The sequence below is a fragment of the Anabas testudineus genome, chromosome 13, assembly GCF_900324465.2.
Source record: "Anabas testudineus chromosome 13, fAnaTes1.2, whole genome shotgun sequence".
Classification (NCBI taxonomy): domain Eukaryota; kingdom Metazoa; phylum Chordata; class Actinopteri; order Anabantiformes; family Anabantidae; genus Anabas; species Anabas testudineus.
In genome coordinates this window covers 10,482,712-10,506,124 of record NC_046622.1, presented here as the reverse complement: position 1 = coordinate 10,506,124, position 23,413 = coordinate 10,482,712, and the positions used below count along the sequence as shown (strand labels likewise).

Below are 23,413 nucleotides of genomic sequence, written 5' to 3'. Positions count from 1 at the left end.
GTAAAATATATTCCTTAAGAAAAAGAACCACATAAATCATATTCCAGAGTTGAGAAGGAAGCCGCACCTACATGAAATCTTCGTCATATCGTAGAGGGAATACAGTAGTTTTATATATAATACATACAAATCTAGTGTTATCTTGTGTTATCATGTATCATCTTCAATTTATTTATTTATTTATTTTTTTTTGCAGGACCAGGCGTTAAACTGAATTTTTTTTTCTGTTAACCTATGTGCACACAGTAAGTATGATTTATTGCAAATTAATACATTAACAAATGAATGAATAAATAAATGTTCTACATATTGGAGTGTAAATAGTTAAGAGTGTTGAATGTGTTATAATTGCAATGTGTGTGCGTGTTTATTGGTTTTATGTGTGTTAGACTCCGTTTGTGTGTGTTTTATACATAGTTGGACACCTTAAGGGTGAGGCAGGTTTGAGGGAGTAACCCCGCCGGGTCACCCTTGACCTGCCTGAATGTTGACAGATCCAGTTGCATGGCTTGTTAACACCCGCTAGATATTAGCTGCCATTTTAGTTAACCCTTGGCTCTTGTTAAACAGTTGCAAAAAAAATGATTAATCAAACTGGCCCCTTTTTGTAAAATCAATCAATTGAATAAAATATACACTAGGTTTTCTTGAGGGGATATTCTTTCTATTATAATCTCGTTCTAGTTTGCCAATCGAATGGCACAATCTCTCACATCAGCAATAAAGTAGGCAATCATGATGGTAAATGAATCAATAATAGCAGGATGAGGTCGATTTTATAGCTTCAGCCTTCTTGGGTGATAATCCAGGTATTACATTTGGCCAGTTTTGTAAAATATTTTATTATTTTTATTTTTTTTAATTGACATTATGTTATTGCATATTGTAATTCATAAGATCTGTTAGTGATTCCTTTATTTCTGCCCTCTCACCCCACCTGCCCCTCCATAGGTGGGCTGCAGGAAACTGACAGGTAAAGAGCTGCCGTCTCTCGGTCAGTCGCAGGTAATGCAGAGAACAGATTTAGTAAATATTCCGAAATGAGGGTTCACACAAAGATCCAGATTTACTGTGTACGCGTTACGTGGCTCTAGACTTGGGATTCAGCAGTGAACGTGGGCGAAGTGACCGCAGGAACAAACGGGAAATTCAACTGTCAGCTGGCCGGGAAAGCCGATCACACCACCCGGCTTCCGGGGATTCAGGGGCCGCATCGGTTGACGGCAGACGTCGGTCGGTAGCTCGGGGGGAAAGGGCGAACAACCACATCATCGCCGACATCCACCTCTCGATCGCAGCCTCTTTCGAGATGTCAAGGAAGCTACAAAGGACAGAAGTCTGCGCCGACTGCAGTGCGCCAGGTAGGGAGGAGGAAAATAAATAAAAATAGACCGCTGAAGTGGAACAATGCGTCGGGGAGGGCGACACGGTGGGACAACAGGGCCGAGCCTGCTGTCACTGTCAGCGGGTCCGCAGAGCAGGAAAACGGCCGGGGCTTCCCAGCGGCGCCTAGGCCCAAAATAAACAGTGAAAAATAGGCGTGTTATCACAACGGGAATTATCATTAGCTAATAGCTGCTCAACGTTAATGTGCCTCGTTGAACTGCTTGATGTGTAGCGGTGTATTTATTTGACCGGGATCACATGTGAGGGAGAGCAGGTAGTTTGCTGCAGTGGAGGACCCGGGTGTCAGGTTTGTGTCGCCTTCATACTTGAAGAGACGTTTGTTTTGATTTTCGCAACCGGGGCTGACTTCTTAACACGTTAGCTTAGCCTGGCTAGCGAGCTGCTGATTTTGACTCCCTGTGTTACTGCCTGTTATCAAAAGTTTTCTTGCACTTGATGAACTGACGTGTAATATCATTGTTGAATATATAAAAAAAAAAAAAAAACATGGTGTTATTGTTGGCACAACCTGTGGTGTTTTTCCCCTGATTTTTACCTAGCTAACGTTGTTAGCTTAGCTGCGATGTTAGCTAACTTTTGCTAAACGGCAAGTTACAGCTAAGCTGATTCAGCTAGCGCGTCGGCTACCAGCCACTCGTTCAACTATATCAGTGTTTGGTCATTTCCAGGGTGTTGGAAAAACCTACAACAACTTGAATAGATATTTGTACACATTACACACGCGTTTTACTGTCAATATATTTAAATGCACCCATAGTATTTAATCTGATTAATCCTGAAAAGTATTATTTTAGGTGTACATATGTCAGATGACTAGAGATATAGCCACTATAATGAACCTTCACATTTTGAGGTTAGCTTTACCTCATTTGCCCCCATGTGTTTGTGGGATAGTGTGGTTGAAATGATGTCAAAACAATCTTAGTATCCTCTGGCTTGATTCTGCTTTGCATATGCAGCCTCACATGCCCTCATGTTTAGTTTGAAGCACTGGCACATTGTGTGTGTGTGTGTGTGTGTGTGTGTGTGTGTGTGTGTGTGTTGCTTGCATTCATGCATGTGTGCATGCATTACAAAAACTGCTCTCTTCACAGCTGCTTCTCCTGATAGCAATGTGTATCTGTCAGCTTAAGGGCCCTACTGCTCAGTGTTCAAAATCATGCTGCCTACACCTTGCTACTAATTTATGACTTAGACCTATTCCCTGCTGCTACTGTAGACTTCCCTTCTTGCATCAGCATCTGTCTGTCTGTCCTCCTGCCCTCTCAGTTTTTCCCAACTTCCTAATATCACTAGCACTAATCAACCTCTTTAATCTTCGTCAAGAGTAGAGACTCAAAGTCAAGAGTATTAATAAATATAATGTGCATAAAGTAAGAACACAAGAAAAAAACTCAGATCTTTCTTGTCTTTATTGAGAACAACAATAAGCAGCAGCAGTAACGCTTCCTGTAGCTGTGAATCAGACGTGCACATCGTTCAGGAGGAATTTTAGCCCCTTCTTCCTGCAGAACTGCTTTAGCTCTGTCATATTATTTGGATGTCTCATGTGTGGCTCTGTTCAAGTCGTTCAATAGCATCTCTTTTGGGTTGAGGTCGGAGCTCTGACTCCAAAACGTGGATTTTGTTTTTCTGAAGCCATTCTGTGGTGGACTTGCTTTGGTTATTTGGGTCTTTGTCCTGTAGCATCACTCAACTTCTACAGAGTTTGAGCTGACGTACAGACATTCTCAATTTATCCTAAAGAATTTTTTATACACTTGAGAATTCATCTTCCTCCCCAATCACTGTAAGCTGGACAGGCCCTGATGCAGCAAAGCAGGTGTTTCCTCCGCCATACTACTTTTTATGCCAGATATGGGTTCTTTCCCAATAGTTTAATATAGCTTCATCAGTCCACAAAACATTTTGCCAATTCTGCTGTGGAGTGTCACTGTGCTCTTGGCAAACATCAGGCGTGCAGCAGTATTCTTTTTATTAATCAGCAAAAGCTTCACTTTGTAACCTTTTCCAGCTCTATGTAAATCAACAATTCTTATTCATAGATCTTCTGAGAGCTTCTTTTGGCGAGGTTATGGCTCACATAAGCATCTCGTTCTTGTGCGGTGCAAACTCAAAAAGTTTGACTGGTTTTTGTCAGTCAAAGTAGCTCTAGTCCACACCCTCAAGATAATTTTCTTAACTTATGCTAATGCCTGACTCCAATTAATGTAGCTTTCTGAAGGTCATAATTCCAAGGGTTCACAGATTTTTTCCACTAGGACTATGAAGTTTTTACGGTTGTTCTCAATAAAGACATAGAAGATCAGAATTATTTTTGCATTATTACTTTAGGCACATTATATTTGAGTTAGATGAAGATCAGATCACATTTTATGACAAATTAATGCAGAATACCATGAAATTCCAAAAGGTTCACATACTTTTTCCTACCCCTGTATTTTTATTTCAGTGACAAAGCAACTTGAGGCTTAATTAATTTGTTATTCCTGACAAATGAATCCCTTCTTCGATTTCTTTTTTTGTGTGTGTGTTAAAATACAGTAGATTACTTACATGGATTTCTAAAAACAAAACAAGACTTATTTTAACTTGTGACTGTGTACTGGTCATTTATTTCTTCTACCATTAGTTCTCTGCATGTAGCTCCTCCTCGTGAAGACATGCACACACATGCAGTGTGTTAGGCAAAAAGCTGACCTAGCCACTGGTGACAGGCCACCTCCCTACTACACAGCTTTGTGTCATACTAGGATATAATCCAATGGCATGTCTACAGAGGACGACTTATACTCCCAGTCGTGGCCAAGAAAGACTTTAATGTCATGCCATTGCAATCTGTGTGATAGATAGCAACAATGAATCATGTTGTCATGATAGTAAATAGATGCAATTGTATAAGAAACTGAAACTGTTGTGCACGCATTTAGAGCAGCTTGACAGTGGTTGAATCTGTACATTGTGTTGTACTGTCAGTTTTTGCTAAGGAATGTATGAATTGACATCAGCCTTGAAATGATTTGGGTCACTGCCTGGACCCTACATGTTGCTCCTGTAAATGACAGTAGTTTTTAGAGCTGTGAGACTCTTTCAATGTGAAATATGAACCAGCCTCTTAGGTTTTAATGTGCACATTCACTAGTTAACTGTGAAACTATATCAGTATTAATTTCTGTAAGACTTTAAATTCACTATAAATGCTCAGTATAATACATGTTTTTATGCAGACCCAAGTCACAGTTATAGAAACGGATGTCAATGCTGTATTGATAAATTAGGGCAACTTTAGCCTAAATTATGTCATGCTGCAGATTTGCACTGTATGCCAATATGCCAATGCCAATAGTCTTTCCAGGTCTAATAGCTTAATGGTGTAGGCTCATATTGATCCAGCAAGCCAACAGATAGCACAGCCTGTGGGAGTTTTTATATTTATTATACAGATTAAGGAATTAAATTGCTGCAGTCCAGTCTTTAAAGCCTATGGGCTTCTGTTCTAAACTAGGCTATAGCTCTTATCAAAGGCATTTTGCATTTGCTCCTACTTTTTCTGCAGGCAGCATATTAGTTTATCTGACGATGGACTATTTTAGCTTCATTAATACCATAAGCCCCGACAGTTTTATCCCACCCTGAGAGTGACTAATGGACAAAGTATGTGTGTTTGTGTATGCATCATGTGCATGCAAGTGTGTAACTGTGTTAGTTGTAGGCTTCTCAGGGTTCTGAGGGCAAAAACATGACCCAGACTCGAGACTAGTCTGCTGCTGTCTGTAGCTTTAGCTGCTTCACCTCACATCCTCATGTCATACTTACAAATCTAGAAAAATCTAATTTCTTCTCCAGAATTGAATATGGTAATATTATGTCGCACCAATACAAGATGTTGGCACAGACTACTATTGAGAACTAGTAGATCTTGCATTTAGGAACTTATAATTGATAGGTCAGAGTTACATTTGTGTGTCCTTATGGTAAATATGGTGATATACCTATGGATGTGACCTGGCCTTTTTACCGCCTTTGTACAAAACTAAGGTGTAGCTGTTTTGTTTTTTTTATGAAAGACTGGATTTGTTCACGTGTTAGTTAGTTAGTTAGTTAGTGAGTAACAATTCTGGGAATTATATTACAACCCAGCATATGGAATAAACACTGTTTGTATGATCCAGCTTTAGTCGTGTGTTTGGTCCTCCCACGTACCATCTTCCAACTTCAGCTAAAAAAAAACTCCTAAGACTGACTCATAATTCATGTGTCTTTTCTTTGTGTTATGACAAAATATTCTTATTGAGATAAGGTATTATTGTTCCAAAGGGGTTTTCGGTGTCAGCTAGAGTTGCTTACACTTTTTATGGACATTCACCTTTTTTTTTTTTTCCCCATACTTTAATTCAATAAGTTCAAAAATTCTATTAATTATAACACTATTGTGTGAACTCAAAAATCATTATTAAGATGTTTATCCCATAATTGCAAGCCAGCTTTGCTTTTAATTTGCACATTAATTTGTAAAATTTAAAAGACTAATTGGATTTTAGTGACAGAGGATCAGTACTTCCCACGTTATGCTTGTTGCTCTGTGAGCATTAAGTACCTATAGATATCTGCATATTCCATTCAACATGTCTTACTGTAGGTTAGCAGAATTGTTGATAAAGCACATTTAGTCATGTGGCACATGCTTTTTTCAAAAGGCAGGGTAAGCGTCAGAAGGTCTTGCCTAAGGACTCCTGCTGGAGGTAGGCCAGAGCCGGGTTATCTTCCCACTACACTATATGTGTTAGTGACCTAGTGAATTACACTGCTGGGATATTGAGGGGTTTCTGTAGGACAGAGCAGCGAGTTGTTTTTCAGGCTAGACTGAAGTGAATGCTATCACAAATAACTTAAGATTCTTTACAGTGAACATACAAAATGCAAACATGTTTACAAAACATGTAATACAATCCGTCTCTTTGTCTGTCAGACCCGGGCTGGACCAGTATCAACCGAGGAGTCCTGATCTGTGATGAATGCTGTTCAGTCCATCGGAGCTTAGGGCGCCATATCTCTATAGTGAAGCACCTGAGACACAGTGGATGGCCTCCCTCATTACTCCAGGTAAGGCTGGAGAAAAAGAGTGAGGAATAATTTCGGAAGTGTTTATTCACATTGGTTCTATAACCAATATAGAACTAATATGACTAATATTTGCGTTAGTGATGTACCTTTATGTGCCAAAATTTAACCATCGACAATTCATTGTTGTGCGTGTGTGTGTGTGTTTCAGATGGTTCAGACCTTGGCCAGTAATGGGGCTAACTCCATATGGGAACACAGTCTCCTGGACCCTGCTCAGGTGCAGAGTGGTCGTAGAAAACCCAATCCCCAAGACAAAGTCCAGTAAGTCTGCTCCCTACGACCTCATAATACACTATCACTTCCTACCTACTGCCCCCAGAAATCACATTAGCTGGGGGAAATTATTATCCGTTGTTGTACAGGAGTGTTATATAACCTCCCTGAATGTAATGAGTGTTTTGAGTAGTGAAGAGCAATTGCACCCAGTTGTTCCTTAATGCCCCCTAAACAGTTCTCTCTTTGCCATGGATCACCTTCCTAATGAATCATGTTCTGCTCTCATAGGACTTTTTGTATTGTCAAAGGATAAGCTTGTCAGCATAGTGTGGTAGTGTTTTTTTCGTTTGAAATATGGGAAATGGGCTGTGGAAGTGTCGTGAGAACAAGAATTGGATGCACAGGAAATAGACATTTCACTGAAGTTAGAATTAAGATATATTATATTATACGCGGTGCTTATGTCTTTGTAAAACAAGCAGGACCTCCACTGTCAGTAGAGAGTTCCAATATATATATTTTCCCTACCATCTTTTCTCATGGTGTTTATGGAAGGCTGTTATCATACTTTAATCAAATAAAATTTAAATTATACATTAGTTGTCTTTAGTTTCTGAAAGGACTGGCATAACACGTTACATCTGTACACTTGCTTTTTATATCTCCATAGATAGATTATAGCATTGTACAGACCTCGTCTTGGGAATCTCATCTAGACATATTCATAATGCATATAACATAATATGATTGACACATTGACATAAATCAAAGTGGTATATATATTTTATCCTCACATTAATTACCTTTTCTTTTTATAACAATCTTACCTTCACTTCCTGTGCAGTCCCACTAAGTCAGAGTTCATTAGAGCCAAATATCAGATGCTGGCTTTTGTGCACAAGCTGCCCTGCCGTGATGATGATGGCGTCACTACTAAGGACCTTAGTAAGGTGAGTGCTTAGCATTTCTCAACACTGCGGCACAACATTATGGGTTAATTAGCCTCACAGACATAGCCATACTGTAGAACAGCATGTGTAAGCACAAAGGATGTTTCATTTATAGAATATCAGCAGGAGAGCTTATGCATGCTCATGCACATGTGCATGCACTCACACAAGTACTGATATACGCACACCGACTGATAAAACCCCCAGGCAGGAAGTGATCTGAATGACACGGCAGGATGTATAATGATTTCTAATGCTGCTGAGCTCCAGTGGGCTAATAAGGGGAATCCTCCTGCCTCTGTTTCTCCATGATGTTTAATCTTTCCACCCCCATCTTTCTGTTTCTCTCTCTCCTATCTGCCTATTCTCTATTAGCAACTTCACTCCAGTGTGCGGACAGGCAGTTTAGAGACGTGTCTTCGGCTCCTGTCCCTTGGCGCTCAGGCCAACTTCTTCCACCCGGTCAGGAAATAAAAATCTCCTCGCTGACTCAGTCCATTTAGAAATTAGCCATACTGCTCAGTTATTCTCATTATGCAGGCCTCTTCTCCTGACTCTGTTTAAACATCTTATTCTTCAGGAAAAAGGCACTACCCCGCTTCATGTGGCAGCCAAGGCAGGCCAAATCTTACAGGCTGAGCTACTAGTGGTGTATGGCGCAGATCCTGGAGCACCTGACATCAATGGACGCACACCTATGGATTATGCTAGGTACAAGACACTTTACTAATAAGACAGTTTGCTATCAAATGTCAATATTGCCATGAGGGAATGGTAAAGTAACAAAACCATTAAAATAAAACTGTCTAAATTGTTTATTTCAAGAAAGTAAATAATTTGTGTTTGTCTTCCAGGCAGGCGGGCCATATAGAGTTAGCAGAGCGACTGGTAGAGTGTCAGTATGAACTGACGGACAGGCTAGCCTTCTACCTATGTGGACGGCGTCCAGGTAACGCGGCGGTTTTTGTGCACCTCACATGCTCTAAAGCTGTTGGCTGTTATCTTCTGTGGAAGCTTTAATTCAGGTAATAACTCCCCTCTTCTCTCCTCAGATCACAAGAATGGCCACTATATCATTCCTCAAATGGCAGACAGGTATGGACCATGAGATTGCATTTTGTGGAGCTGATTATCAACATCCTATTAGTGCTGGCAGAGTGTAGTTTGATCACACAAGAGAACTTGTTGGTGTACTTGGAGCTACCTAACTTGCTTCACTTCTTTGACTCGTTCCTTCTTATTTCTCTCTAGCACAAATTAATTGAAACTAATGCAGTTTACTTTTCTGATCAGAGGGTGGCACCATATGTATGCGTAACCCCACCCAAAAAGTTTGGTTTATTGCTGTCAATTGTAAAAGGTGATTGAAGCTGGTAAAGGTGACAAGGTAACACTGATGATTTAGATACATGAGGTGTGCTTGGTTTTACCTGCAGGTTTTATTTGTGAGGTCAACAACTACACAGTCGACCTTTAGCAAAATAAAGTTTAGCATTCCTTCAAGTCAGAGAAGTTATTTAAAAAAATGTACTCAGAACTGTACATGTAAAGAAATTAAACCATCAACACCTTAAACAGCTTAAGTGGGTCTTACTTCTGAGCTGCCATCTAACTCCACTTGCATCTGTTCTGTTCTGGGGAATGTTTCTCTGGTTAATAACAATTAAAGCTTTTTTTGATATGGCTTCTCTACCACTTCTTCTGTTTCTTCCCTTTTTCTCACTCATTGTCTGTTTTCTCCATTTCGCTGCGCTTGGTGGAGCCAGAGCTCGTCCTAAGTGCCCGACACAGAGGTATCTTTACTTTCCTTGTCCCTTATTTTCCAGAATGTCTTTCTTCATTTCAGTCCCATATTTCTGCTGTCCCATTATGTTCTAAATTTCCCTGGTGTTTACAGAATAATTCAACCGGGTTTTCATTGGTTTCATAGTGAACATATTATCAGGCCTGGAACGATTACCACTAGAAAACAAAGACACGCAGTTAGTTCTGAAGGAGAAATATCAAGATGACTAAAAGCTGTTGGGAATAGATTTTCTGACGGCCTCCTGCAAGGTGTCACACCACCCATTTTTCGTTTCATTCTATAATTACACATACACAGTGAACATGGTAGCAAGCAGAAAATGATGCTAAAGCTAAAACTGAAGTTCCAAAAACGGACACTGTCCTGTTCTGACATGTGTATATAAACTTGATTATAATCTAAAATATTAGTCTCTGCCAATGTACATGCATCGTGAATAATGAATGATATTTCACTATGTTTAGCTGTCTAGCTTTAGCTTGCAGTACCACAGATGCATCCTGTCTCTGGGACTGTACAAGGGTTGTTTTCATGGTAACACAGCTTCAAAAAGTAGTCACCAGTACATTAAATCCTGTCAGTTTCACACCCAACTCATCACACCTCAGATGTAGCATTCTTCTCCCCATTTCCCTTTCCAGCAAACCAGATTTTTCCCACTCCTCACTCCTGGTTCTTTCTCCATCTCCACATCATTCACTCTCCCTCTCCCTCCATCTCTTTATTCCACAATATCTTTGTGATGCTTGCCTCACTGTTGTCATCTGTGTTTTTTAGTTTGGACCTCTCAGAGCTGGCCAAGGCAGCCAAGAAGAAGCTCCAAGCGGTGAGTTGGCCAGGATGGCTTATTGTACATTTGCACAGTGCAAAGAATCACCCAGATAATAGATGGAGCCAGTTTTCTATTGTGTGTCCTTGAACGTAGAAACTTGCTTAGTAAATACAAAAATGGTAGGTGGGCGTAACAGCCAGATTTTCTGTTCCTAGCCAATGATTTGTTCCTTCCAAGGCCATCTGTTTGCCCACACAGAATGCTACTAATCCAAAACTGAGACCTGATGGTCAGTTCTCAGCATTTAAAGGAATTTAGCTACAAACCATGACACTGAGGTTTTCTGCAAAGATGTGGTTGATTGAAAGGAAAAACCTCAGCCCAGATGACTGTACATCATATTGTTTTTCTTCTGCTGTTTATTTGGTTTGTTGCAATAAAGGTGTGTGAATACTTTTGTTATTATATTTGGGGTCAATATGTTTCTGTCTGTGACAGCTCAATAATCGACTGTTTGAAGAGCTAGCAATGGATGTCTATGATGAGGTGGATCGTAGGGAGAACGATGCAGGTGAGCCTCACCTCCTCCTTCTTTACTTCCCATCTTTGGCTCATCTGAAGCACAGATGTATCTGCTCATGTTTTGACTTTTTCCCTGTATGGAAACCAAATGTTAAAAGAAATTGAAAACACCTATAGGATAGATTTCACCATTTACATCAATTCTGAGAAGTAATGGAGGGAAGCAAAGGAGAGAAATTCACAGAGAAAGTAGACAGGGAGTAAATTTGAAGGACAGAGTGAGAAGAAGAGGGGAAATGTTGAAAAAGGAAGGCCAAATGGAGAGAGTGAGGGAGGAGGAGAGACTGGGTGAGGAAGTGCCTCAGAAATTCTTGAGTCTCTCTCTCCTCCTCCTCGGCTTTTTCTTGTGCTTTCTTCTTCTCCTTTTTCCTTTTCTCCGCTCCCTTTCACTCAGTAGCAGCAGCTTTCTGGCAGAAACAACACAGGTAAGTGGCAAGGATACATACAGCAATACACAGTACGAGAGCTCCAAGACTGTGCACGATAGGGGATGGAATTCAGTTTAAGGATTGAGTCTGTTTCTTTTTTTTACTGTACTTCATGTCTGTGTATGTGTGGGTGGATGGACTGGTTGCTTGGCTGCCCATGTTCCAGCCAAGACGACCTTGTGGCTTAAACACACGTTTATTTTTTGCCTCTGTTTTTTTTTTTCCTCTTCTCCAGTTTGGCTTACGACCCAGAACCACAGCACACTGGTGACAGAACGCAGTGCGGTGCCCTTTTTGCCAGTCAATCCTGAATACTCTGCCACGCGCAACCAGGTAAACATATACACAATCAATCATTGCAAATAATAGGTGGCATGCATATACTCATATATACATTTATATGTGATACTTTAAATAGACGACAATGACAAATTGAGAAAAATGGGGGGGGGGGGGGGGGAATCTAAGAGCATGCAAAAAAAAAAAAGAGTTAGACAGTTTTGGGGGGGCGAGAAGGAGTGTGAAATTGACAAGGGATGTTTTTCAGCTGTGAGAAAGGAGGAAGGATTTAATACAGCTGGCTTTCTCTCTTTCTCTTCTTTTCCTCATTCTTTGTGAAATCCCACATGTCCTCTCACATGGTTTCTGCTCATCTGTGTGGCGCATTAATGTAAATATTGACTTTTAAAACAAGGAAACACACAGTTAACACTCATTTCCTTATCTTTTCATTGCTGTGATTGGCCAGCTCTCTGAAATACAGTTAAACTTTCATTCACTTTATAATAATTTCAGTTTAGCACTTTAGTGGAAACTGCCTTTTTCTATCCTTTTATATGGATGCCTGAATGCTAACGTAATTTTTTTTTCATCGCTCATGTTTGTGAGTGTATCAGCACAGTTGTGATGGTGAGTGTTTTTGTGAATTTGTGTGTGTTGAGTATTCAGCATGACTGTGTTTTTCCACAGCCCATGGTAGTTGACCACAGTAGTCACACAGTCAGTGAACCACTGAATGTGGGCTGGATTGTTTTTATGTGCTGCAACAACTCGAGATAGAACTTTCAGAGGTTTTCACTGAATTTCAGACTGTCATGCCAGGGTGTGCATGTGGTAAAACCATATACTCTTAACTGTTGACTTGATCTTTTCTGTCCCTCCCTCTCTCTCAGGGCCGTCAGAAACTGGCCCGTTTCAATGCTCGCGAGTTTGCCACACTCATCATTGATATCCTGAGTGATGCCAAAAGAAGACAGCAGGGAAAAGGCCTCAGCAGCCCTACTGGTGAGACACTGGAAAAAGCAGACCCATAGATTACAATTAAGAGCTATTATTAAGAATAATAACAGCATATAAGTTAACCTACTTATAAGTATGGATTAATAGAGGTCAGTTTATTAACTTTTCCCAGTATCTCTCTGTACATACATGCACTTGCATACGTTCTCTGAAGGAAACAACTAGTTCTTATGTGAAATCGATGTTAATAAGTTTGAAAAAAACCTAGCCGAAATCATTCAATGGTTTTAGTTTGCTCATTCCTCAGAGAAATTAAAGAAGAAGGAGGAGTAGGACTGTGTGATGCCACAGGATGCCATTATGTTGAAATATTGAAAGAACTGTAAGAAACAAGTGCGTTCTTTCCTCTCCAGACCCATTAGATCTGGGTATTGATGATGACCAGCATGACTACGACAGCGTAGCTTCTGATGAAGACACAGACAGTGAACTGACGACCCAAAACAACAACAACACACAACGCAGCAATCGTGCAAAGGTATTGTATTTGAACGAACACTATAAAGCTAGCTGACAGCTTGAATAAAACACTTTTTTTAGGATAAAAGCTAATGATGGACACTGGACACTTAGAATATGATATATTATAAAGCAAAGCTTTCCTGGGTTTCGCTTTAAGACTGCTTGTCCCAGCATGCTTTGGGGGAGTTGCCATTGTCAAAGCTGCCACATGTCTCCTGAGTGACATCATCAGCTACTGCATTGTTCATACTGTGTGTGTGTGTGTGTGTGTGTGTGTGTGTGTGTGTGTAAGGAGGGAAGAGGAGACGGCGTAGAAAATGGTGCAGGAGTGGGAGTGGTAGAAATGACAAAGTAAACAGCAGCTTAACCAGTAGCTATCTTTTCCTGTGGACTTGTTTAGCACAGTGGGCAAAACCGCAAGTTGGATTTTCCATGCCCATCTCCATAATAAAAATGTGCATTCATTATTTTGTTGTGCACATATGATTAACTGTGGTATGGTAACAAATGGCTCTTGTTCTGTTATTTATAGTGTTATGTATTGCATTAAGTTAGGGAATTTGCAAATTAAATGGTAGGTGGTAGATGAATTCTAAACAAAGAACTTTAAAAAATAGTGTATGAGAGATGTTTTCAGTGGTTTGATTTTAGGGAGCAGTATAGGTCTGAGTTTGGGCATGCTCCAAAGTCACAGGAAGTGGGGGTGGAGAGAGCACTGAGAGCAAGAACCAAGGCTTTACTGTTTATTCTGTATGTGGGTGACCAACTTTAGTAATGTAGGCTGCAGCCCAGCCTCTCATACAGAAGAAAGCATTGATTCATAGTAATACAGCATATCCCCTTACTACCCCTGCATAAAACCTGTGAGATTAGCACAGGGGTAACTGAGTTTGTATTCTGTAATTCCTTCAAAAGTATCATGATGTTAGTTTCTTCACTTTGGGCCACACTTTCCACCTGCCCTGGTTTTATGTCTTTTGACTTGTTGGTTTTCACCTGCCCGTATGTCTTGACACTCTAGAGTATGGACTCATCCGACCTGTCAGATGGTCCCATCACCCTGCAGGAGTATTTGGAAGTGAAGAAGGCCCTGGCCTCCTCAGAAGCCAAGGTGCAGCAGCTGATGAAGGTCAACAACAACCTAAGTGAGGAGCTCCGGAGGCTCCAGAAGGAGGTAGGGAGTATGGAGGAGAGATGAAAGGACGATCACGGATAATGGAGACATCATCAAGTCAGACAGGAGATGATAGCTAGACAACAGAGGATGTATTGAAGAACGCACAATAAAAAAAAAAGTGACAGAGACAGGTTGGCAAGGCAGGAAGGAACAAGAGTTTCAGACAGGAGGAGGACAGGATGATGGAGAGACAAGTGAATATTTTAATGTCTGATGCCAGCTGATGTATTTTTCTTGACAGGGTGTCATTTTCCTACACTGTTGAATTTGGCGACAGCTTTTCAGTGTTATCTAGAAACCAAAGTAGATGTCGTTGTCGTGTGGATCGAGGGTGCTACAAATAGCCATTTTCATTATAGTTGTCAGTTTTAGTTTATTTTTGATAGTGCTCATCTGCTGTTCATTGTCACTTCATGTGGATTCTTGTGAGTCATTGTCATTAGGTCAGTGTATTAATTAGTGGTTGCCTGTGTCAGCTTATGTGACCCATGATTCATTCATATATTCTGCCTAGTGAATAGTTAAGGAAAACAAATGCACTTGTACAAGACAATACTTATGAACACACACACACACACACACACACACACACACACACACACACACACACACACACATACACATTTTTGTATGGCAGTTAGTGTGAGGATACTCATTGGCATAATACATTCCCTAGCACCCTACACTTCTGTAGGACATGTTAATCTACTCAATTTTGTCTTCTAACCCTAACTCTAAAACTTAGTCTTAACCCTGAAATTGCTCTAGTATATAGCCATACAAACACACACACACGCTGAAAATAACAGAGCCTGGTTTTAAATTAGATGTTCTTTAGGAGTACCAAAGTGCAGGTGCATCCACATTTCCCTACATTGACCCCAATAAAGCAAACTATTTATATATCCAGGTTTGTAACCTTCCACCCCTTCCCCAAGACCTGATCTCTGCCTCAACATGTAACCAGCTGACATGTCTGTACTACACATTTACTCCCTCCCCGGTATTGATTTGAGTTATAATGTGAAGCCCGGTATGAGCCTTTTTCTCTACCTGTAATTATGGATGCTTGTCTTTGACCATTCGGTTGACCCCCCCCCCCCCCCCTTCACCCTTCCTATGTCCATCCCTCCATTCTGTCATCCCTCCCTGCTCCCTTCCTCCTCTCCTGTAGATCACGCGGATGCAGACAGAGAACAATGTGCTGCGGGGCAGCCAGCAGGCTGGGGGGGCAGCCGGCCATGGGGTAGGGGGACCTGGTGGAGGAGGAGGGGGTGGAGGCCATTGGCAAGGGGGTGTGATGCGAGGAGTAATAGGTGGAGTAGGTATGAGTGGGTTTGGGCCAGGAGCGGACCCCCCTGGGCTCTCAGTGCCCTCCTCAGTCATCCCCCACTCCCATCCTCACCGGAGGGACCGCCAGGCCTTCTCAATGTACGAGCCAGGGGCGGCCCCCAACCCCACGGCCCATGGTCCCCCAGCCCTGGACTCCCTAGCAGCCCGCCTGCAGCCACTCAACACACCCAGTGTAAGTTAGTATTTCCCTGGACCCTTCTATTTCCGCCTTCCTTTTGTTGGCCCTGATTGGCTCTTTTGGGTTTTATTGATGGGCGACAGCCCGATCCTAATCTATCTATTTTCACTTTGACTCTTCCTCTCCCTGCATCTCAGTTCCTGATCCTTCTCTTTAAAAGGTCCAGTTATGCATAATCCCTATTTAAATATGAAAGTCTAAAGGCTAAAGCTCATCTAAGGCTAATGATAACAGCTCCATATTGGGGAATATGTGACCTGAAGGAGAAAGATGAACTGTCTGATTGGTTGCCTTGCAACACTTCTGATTCTCTGCTCTATAGCTTGCTCTGCACCCTTTGACCTTAACATTTTCAACCATTTTTGTCCTACCACCCTCCTCCTGTTAGCGCTCCTGCTACTCAACAGCCTCTTTATCCGAGACACTAGAATCAAACACAAATGCAGTTTTACACACACAAAGCAAAGGCCATATTCAAACATATTCTGTTAAAGTGGCTGATAACACTCAACTAGGTGACCAGTTAGAGCATTTAGCCAACAGGATCATCTGTGACGCTATAGGAAGCAACTACACTATCACTTCCCTTTACTGTCACCCTCCATGGACAATAAGTCAGTTTCAGAGTCACCACCTCTTTACACAAAGATTTACCTGTTTATCTGTTTTCTTTCTGTCTGTCTCTTCACCTGTCTGTCCCTTGCTCACTGCAGTGAAGCCGTGCATCCTCTGGATGTAAGCATTCTGTCTGTCATTGCATTGTTTGCCATCTCATCTTCAAATGTAGGACTCCCTCGCACTGCGCATCACTTCTGCTTATTATGCATTCTAATAGTGGCGATCAACATTAGTCCACAGTATGTGTGTAGTCAATTATACATGCCCTGTGTGATGTGTAGCTGTTTCTTACTGGGTACTTCTTTAGTTGACAGTGTTTGAACTTCAGTGTTAACTATAGAGGCATGTAGTCTTGACGAGATAACGGGTGAGCTGCTGAGTTGATGTGGCACTGCTGTCACTGGCTCGCTCATTTTGTTTTTCTGCTGTTTACAAAAAACACCTCTTCTCTCTGTCCTCACACTCCCATTTCCCTGTTTCTTCATTCATCTCTTTCTGCTAATCTTTTATTTCCCACTCCATCTTTTTCTTCTGTCATCTCTATGCCTCCATCCCTCCCTGCCGTCTCCCTCTCTCCATCCTTGTCGTCTTCTTACTTCCCAGGTAAGGAAGGGTAGTACTGGAGGTCCTGTACCATATGGAGGCCAGCATCTGTCTAGATCTACAGAGATGGGCAGGCACATGGTCGGTTTACACAGCCTCATTTTCTTTTTCTGCATAGACTTTACACTGCTGATTATTCATTCAGTCCAATCAGGATGTAGAGCTAAGAGCTAAGAAGCTTATTGTTTTTTAAAAATAAAATGTCTGATTTAAAACATATTTTAGTGTAATGCTTGTTGAAATCATCTGAATTCAGATTGGAACAAATGCCTAAACTTAGTGGGATGTGGTATCCATTAATTTCTGCAGGAGCATGCAGGAACAACACAGGAGGTTTGCTGCGGTGGGTAATAACTGTAATAATGTTGCTGTGTTTCCCTCCTCCAGGTCCCTAAACCAGAGAAACACGGCAGTGGCACGGACAGTGACTATGACAACACACAAACATATGACGTCTCTCTAAGGTTAGACTGACTACAAGTCACTGCATACAAAATTGTGTGTGTGTGTGCGCGCGTGCATGCATTCCTGTTTGTTTATATGCAGAAGTTGGATTCGAAGCCACATTAAAGTGTAAAGTTGTCATCTAAAGCCTTTTATATATTACAAAATGGTTTTATATACATATGTTCCCATTATATTAGATTAGCATTTGTTGTGTTTTTTTGTTTGTTACCAGTACTGTAAATTTATTATACACATGTAGTGTGACTCCTCTTTACTAACTAGTTAACATCTTTAGAAGACAAACAGTCTTTTAAGACGTTGAATGCCTATGCAAGGCTCAGACTGACTGATTGAGTAGACTGCCACAGTCAGCTCTCTCAAATAGTACAAGGTGTTGATGTATATTTATGTTTTTCTCTTTTCAGTATGGGCCGTAGCAGTGAGGAAGAAGGTCGTGGGGAGTCTGAAGACGGAGGAGGTGGGGGTGGGGAGGTGGGGGAGCCAGATCCCACTCTGCCCTGCACAGAGGATGTCATACTGAAGACTGAGCAGGTGACCAAGAACATCCAGGAGCTGCTCAGGGCTGCTCAGGAGTTCAAACACGACAGGTTGGTGAAGGACACACACATCATTGAGAGTCATGGAAAAGATTTTGCTGCTGCTGTAGAAAAAAATACTGCTATTAATATCCTTGCTAACAAGTGCAACCTGATTATCTTAATTGGGTAACACACGGAGTCACAGGAACATCCAGTGCCAGAGCCAACTTGTTCTTTTTTTTAATCAGGAATTCAGTTACTTTTACACCATCTAAAATTAAAAACTGCACAAAGTGACAGCATTTGCTAATGTAGCTTGGAATGGTGCTGTTTAAATCAATGTCCAAGATTAACTACAGCTTTCATACCTGTAGTTTGAATTATTTGGTCCAGACATTCACGCATTGCTGATTTTTAATTCTGGCCCAGTTTGTTTTGACGATTTACACATAAACCAAGAGGAGCAAATATATGCAGACTTAGATAAACAGTTATGGTCAGTCTGCATCATCAGGACCATTGTGGCAAAATAAATAAACACATTGGAGATGGTACATTATGTTCATATGCCTTATTATCAAGATAATTTCCGGAACAGTTTGCTTTACGAGCACTAGATCTTGCTTTGGAGTGAATGAAAGATTCATTTTCAGGAGCCTGGTTGTTTGGTCTGCACCAGGCTTTGATTGACAGCTTCCTAAATTAAATGATCATAAGAAAGTCGGTTTGCACTGAACCAACTTAGTCATTAGACTAGTCAAGCGAAACCTTGTTGTCCGTTTTCAAGTTAAATAAATAATTTGTCTCTTTCTTAGCTTTGTTCCATGTTCTGAGAAGATCCACGCTGCTGTCACTGAGATGGCCTCACTCTTCCCTAAAGTAAGTTTTCTGTAATTAATATTTAATTTCTCCCTTTGACCTAGTTTACATCTGGTTCTTAAGATGTAAGACAACTGATTCACAAGTGGAGAGCTCTAAATACACTCAGCTACTAAGACGGCTTGTGATCTGATCACTCAAACCACTTTCCGAGCTGGTCTGGACACATTTGACCACATCTCTCTTGAATTGTAAACACTAATGTATCATCATTAGAGGAAAGTGCAGGATGTTTGACGAAAGTGCAGCAATGCTCAAAACAAGTTAAGGAAAAAAACAGAGATAAACACTAATGTGCAGTGAAACAGGATTCCTAATTTCCATTTGGGCAGAGGAGCCTGTTCAAACCAAACTTTATGACTGCTATTGTAACATGGCTGTGTATGAGAATATAGCTAACCTTTGACCTTTTAGCAGAATTGACACGGTAATGAAATCTGGACACAAGTGGTCTGCTGGACACCTTGGAGACGCACATACGTATACTGGTGAAAAAAAGGCGTTGAGTCTCAGCTGTCCACTTGTAATCCAGTCTTATCTATTCTTAATACCAGGTGTAAATAGGGTCATTGTGTCTCATTCACTTTTTTGTCTAGGTGTTTTTTATTTTTCACCATGCATTGTTCACCATGCACCATGTGAGCATAGTTTTAATTCCCTTTATTGCTCCACAGCGCCCAGCATTGGATGCAGTCCACTGCTCTCTCCGCCTGTTGGCTTCCAGTGCCTCACGGTTGCAGGTGGAGTGCCGTAAGGCAGCGCCCTCAGAGCCAGGGGCCCCTGCAGTGGATTATCAGCTCCTCACTCAGCAGGTCATCCAGTGCGCCTACGATATTGCCAAGGCTGCCAAGCAACTGGTCACGATCACCACTCGCGAGAAGAAACAGTGACCCCCAAATGCATGGATAAATGGATGGAGAGTAAAGAGGGAGAGTGAACAGATCAGTGCTTGGGTAGGCTAACAGGCATGGGAGGGGCTTCTAGGAGAGGACGAAAGAGGGATAACATAATAACACTATAGATGGATGGACGAGGGAGGGGGAGTGACTGAGAGAATAATGACTGCAGTGAAGAAAGAAAAAAAAAACTAGCGAGAAGTTGGGAAAATGCATGGAATGGAATGAAAGTTACGCGGAAACACTACAGAGAACCGGAAGATGTGCAATTCCATAAATGTGGGAGTCGGTGTAGGAGAGGAAGTGGAAGGATCCAAGATGGCAACTAGAACCTGGAGCTGGCTAAACTATTGGAATAAGATGTGTAGAAGTTGTGATAAGCATACGTGAAATACAATGGTGGTGATGTACAGTGAACTGGATCCTGAGATGTTACTGCTTAATTTATTCTTACATGTCACTCAATTCCTCTCTCTCTCTGTTTACCCAAACTGGGGAGGGAGGAGGTGCATGTTGCAAGAGAGGGAAGTAGAAAGAAGAATCAAGACACGCCCCACACACCATCCCTCTGTCCTGCAAGGAGTCACAACGTTCCTCCTCTCATTTCCTCTCTGGCCCACTCCCTTACCCCTCCCTCTCTCGCCTGTCCCGTCCCCAACAGGATGAGCTTCTGGTTCTAGTGAAGGACCTGCTGGAACCCATCTAGCTCTCTCCCGCTTCACACCCAATGCAGCCTCTGAGGCGTGTCCTCCTGGGTTAGCTTTTGCAGGGGGTTTCCCACTTTTCTCCACCTGTCACCCCCCCTGCTGTTGGTGGTACACAGCATGATCTGGCATGTTATCATTTCTTTCTCCTCTCTTCTTTTTATTTTTGTTTTGGTTTGAATATGCAGATTGGTTCTGTCTGCACCTCTGAGGAGAAACATTACTGACTTACACCAACAAAACAATTACACTGGAATAATTGTGATTTATTGTTATTGTTTATCATGGTTATTGTTTTTGGTTTTTTTTGTATTGATATTTTTACTGACTGTCATCTTGATTTAATTGTTTATGTATGTTTATTTCATTGTCTCAGAAATGATTCTCATTTAGTGAAAGCAGGAGATGTGTGTGTGCTCAACATCTTAGTGGGACTTAAAACACGCATACACATAAAAAAAAACCTGTGAAATAACCCTCACTTTTCTCAAACACTCCATATCTGAGTGACAGTTGAGGGTTTTTTTTTTTGTTTTGTTATTTTATTTCTTCTAGTTGTAAAATGTCCTGTGGCCAAGGGGTTGAACAATTGCCAAAGGGGAGAGGGTGTTAGAGGGAGATTTGTTCTTGGTTTTGATTTTCTGTCACACCGAAGGCCCCTTGGTGCATTGGGAGAGGACCTGGATCAACATGCTCTTTTCATGTATCCTCAGCTGTCTGTTTTTTTGTGCTTGATTTATCTTTTCGTTTGCCTCATTTAACGGAGCCAGTGGAATCATCTCAGAATCTATCCTATTTTCATTTTTGCTGTGCCAAGCAAAGGATGATGAACTCGAGCGCACAAATTGGCCCAGTTTGCGTATAAGGAATCTGCTTTAAAGCAGTATGTTTCTTACACGTGCGGGTGCTTCCGCTACACAGCACCGTTATCAACGCGCATGTGAGCAAATGGTCGGTCACACCGAGTTGAAACGAAGCACTCATACGTTGCTGTTAAGCTTCGGTTAGACCTTTGGAAAACACTAGATCAAGCAACCTGGAGTGTACACATGATGAGAAACATTCATCGCAGCGTTTCAGTTGAGAAATTGAGTTCATTTGAAATTGATTCATCCACCTCAAGTGTGCTTGATTTAGTTTGCCATGTATTAGTTTCACTTTTTAGACTGTGCTGCGAGCACAATCAGGTCCACATCCTGTTTTCTGATTACTACTTCATCACGGCCTGCTGATCTGGGCCACAATACTTACTTCTACTTCGCTGTCGCTGAACTTTGCCTGTGGGAGACGACATTGGGAACAAATATAGTGTTTGTTTTTTTTTGTTTAGTTTTTTTAATAGCGCACTTAACCTACTGTAAGTTTAAATCTTGTACTTGTACTGTGCCGAACAAATGTGGGCCTATCTGTGACTGAGCAGATGGAATCTAGTTTTTCCTAGGTGCCAGTAGGACCGTCCTCTTCTAGTTTTGTTTACCCCTAACCTCTAACCTTTCTCCAGTTATTCTGCAGTTAATTTCTCAAAGTCTTTGCGGCTTTACAACTTTGTTCTCGAGTTCGAACTCTGCACATCAAGCATACTAACCTGAAACAAAGGATGACCTCATCCTTCAAACAGCATTTGCATCTTGTATTGCCTTCTAACAAGGAGCAATGTGCCCGTAATTGACCCCGAACACTTTGAGTGATTGACGCTAGACCACCTTTAGCACTTCTCTGTCCACTTGTTTTTTTTCTCCCCCACTTTTAACCCTGCTCATCACTTGAGGGCGTCAGACTGTCAGTGTTTTTCAGTCTCTCACACAGATGTCTCTGTAGAGGGAGAGTGGGGTGGGGGGGGGGGGGGGGGTTCTCTGTTCCCTGTCAAAACAAATCATGTCTGGAAGACTCTTGAAATGTATCATTGTTTGATATTGAATGCCTTTGCACATCATCATCTCCTGTTTGACTAGCTGAGCTACAGTGATGTACTGACTGCTGAACCAAGAGAAACACACACACACACAGGGGCCAGTAGAACACTTGTCCCTTCAATCATGATCACCCAAGTTTTAGATTAGAGCCATATATATGAACATATATTTTCATGCTATATTTTATATTAAGCTATATGCTAGGTTTATGTTTGTGAGATATTTATTTGTTGGCCCAAGTGAGCCTCAGGCTGCGGGACCTGCTGCGGGATGTTCAGTCAGCTCTTTAGTCTTGACACCTGATGTGCTTGTAGATATTTTAAGTGAGTGCGATTCAACTACTAGAATGCACAGGGCAGTTCAGAACGGTTTGATCCTGGTGTGGTCTTAGTTGCACTATTCTCAAACACCAGCTGGGTGAAGTAGGATCTACAATACACTGCACTCTTCCAGAGATCTTAGTTAAGTACAGTAGGTACAGTAGGTGCAGGATGCAAGCGTTTGACATGTGACGGGGCTAAGGAAGGTCTGAAGCGCACTTTGGTTTAACACTACAGTCATCTCAAAATGGTGGGAGGAGGGTCTAAAACGCACACGGCCTCGTCCTGTCCTGAGTTAGCAGACACTACGTAGGGTGCCTCGAGTGTGAATGTTAAATGCTTCCGTCAGTTCATGTCACCTCATCGCCACACCTCCATCATGTCCAGGCATCAGCACGTACTTTTAAACACTGACCACACACCTTTAACACTAATCAGTTGGACCAAGCGTTTCACAGATACAAACATAAAATTTACAGCCAGTGAATTATACACACATGCACACACTTCTGATTTTCAGCCATTGGCAGTGCACTGTGGCCTGTACTGTTTCATGTCCCCTGTGTTTCTTCACAGCTCTACACTTTGGGAGATGGGTGACGGGAGAGTTATCTTTTAACAAAAGACGTTAAAAACTGTATAAAGTAGAGAAAACAATGACTTAAAAAAGGTCAATCGTAATGGAAACTCATAAGCTGTACATTTGTAATAAAATAATAAAACAAGTTAATTGTCCTGG

General features: G+C 41.6%; 1 protein-coding gene across 2 annotated transcripts; it reads left to right on the top strand.

Moving 5' to 3' along the window:
• The first annotated feature begins 986 nt into the window (after positions 1-986).
• Positions 987-23,413, top strand: git1 (G protein-coupled receptor kinase interacting ArfGAP 1). 2 transcript variants are annotated; one of them, XM_026367857.1, is made up of 20 exons: positions 987-1,361; positions 6,377-6,510; positions 6,680-6,792; positions 7,592-7,697; positions 8,073-8,159; positions 8,278-8,408; positions 8,552-8,646; positions 8,750-8,792; positions 10,282-10,330; positions 10,775-10,847; positions 11,522-11,619; positions 12,459-12,570; positions 12,939-13,063; positions 14,069-14,221; positions 15,399-15,749; positions 16,977-17,057; positions 17,364-17,440; positions 17,849-18,031; positions 18,778-18,841; positions 19,516-23,413. In XM_026367857.1, exons 1-20 carry the CDS (start codon positions 1,310-1,312, stop codon positions 19,729-19,731), a joined length of 2,343 nt encoding a protein of 780 aa, XP_026223642.1. In that variant the 5' UTR covers positions 987-1,309; the 3' UTR covers positions 19,732-23,413. The 2 variants fall into 2 exon arrangements, with proteins under 2 accessions (XP_026223642.1, XP_026223648.1); XM_026367863.1 differs by lacking the exon at positions 987-1,361 and adding an exon at positions 1,581-1,693.

What these genes read in the sequence shown, in the direction of transcription:
- git1 (XM_026367857.1), top strand. Translation starts at nt 1,310, where the DNA reads ATGTCAAGGAAGCTACAAAGGACAGAAGTCTGCGCCGACTGCAGTGCG. An exon ending in AATCCCCAAGACAAAGTCCA is followed by an intron (nt 6,793 to 7,591) that starts GTAAGTCTGCTC and finishes CTTCCTGTGCAG; the next exon opens with TCCCACTAAGTCAGAGTTCA. An exon ending in ACTCTGCCACGCGCAACCAG is followed by an intron (nt 11,620 to 12,458) that starts GTAAACATATAC and finishes CCTCTCTCTCAG; the next exon opens with GGCCGTCAGAAACTGGCCCG.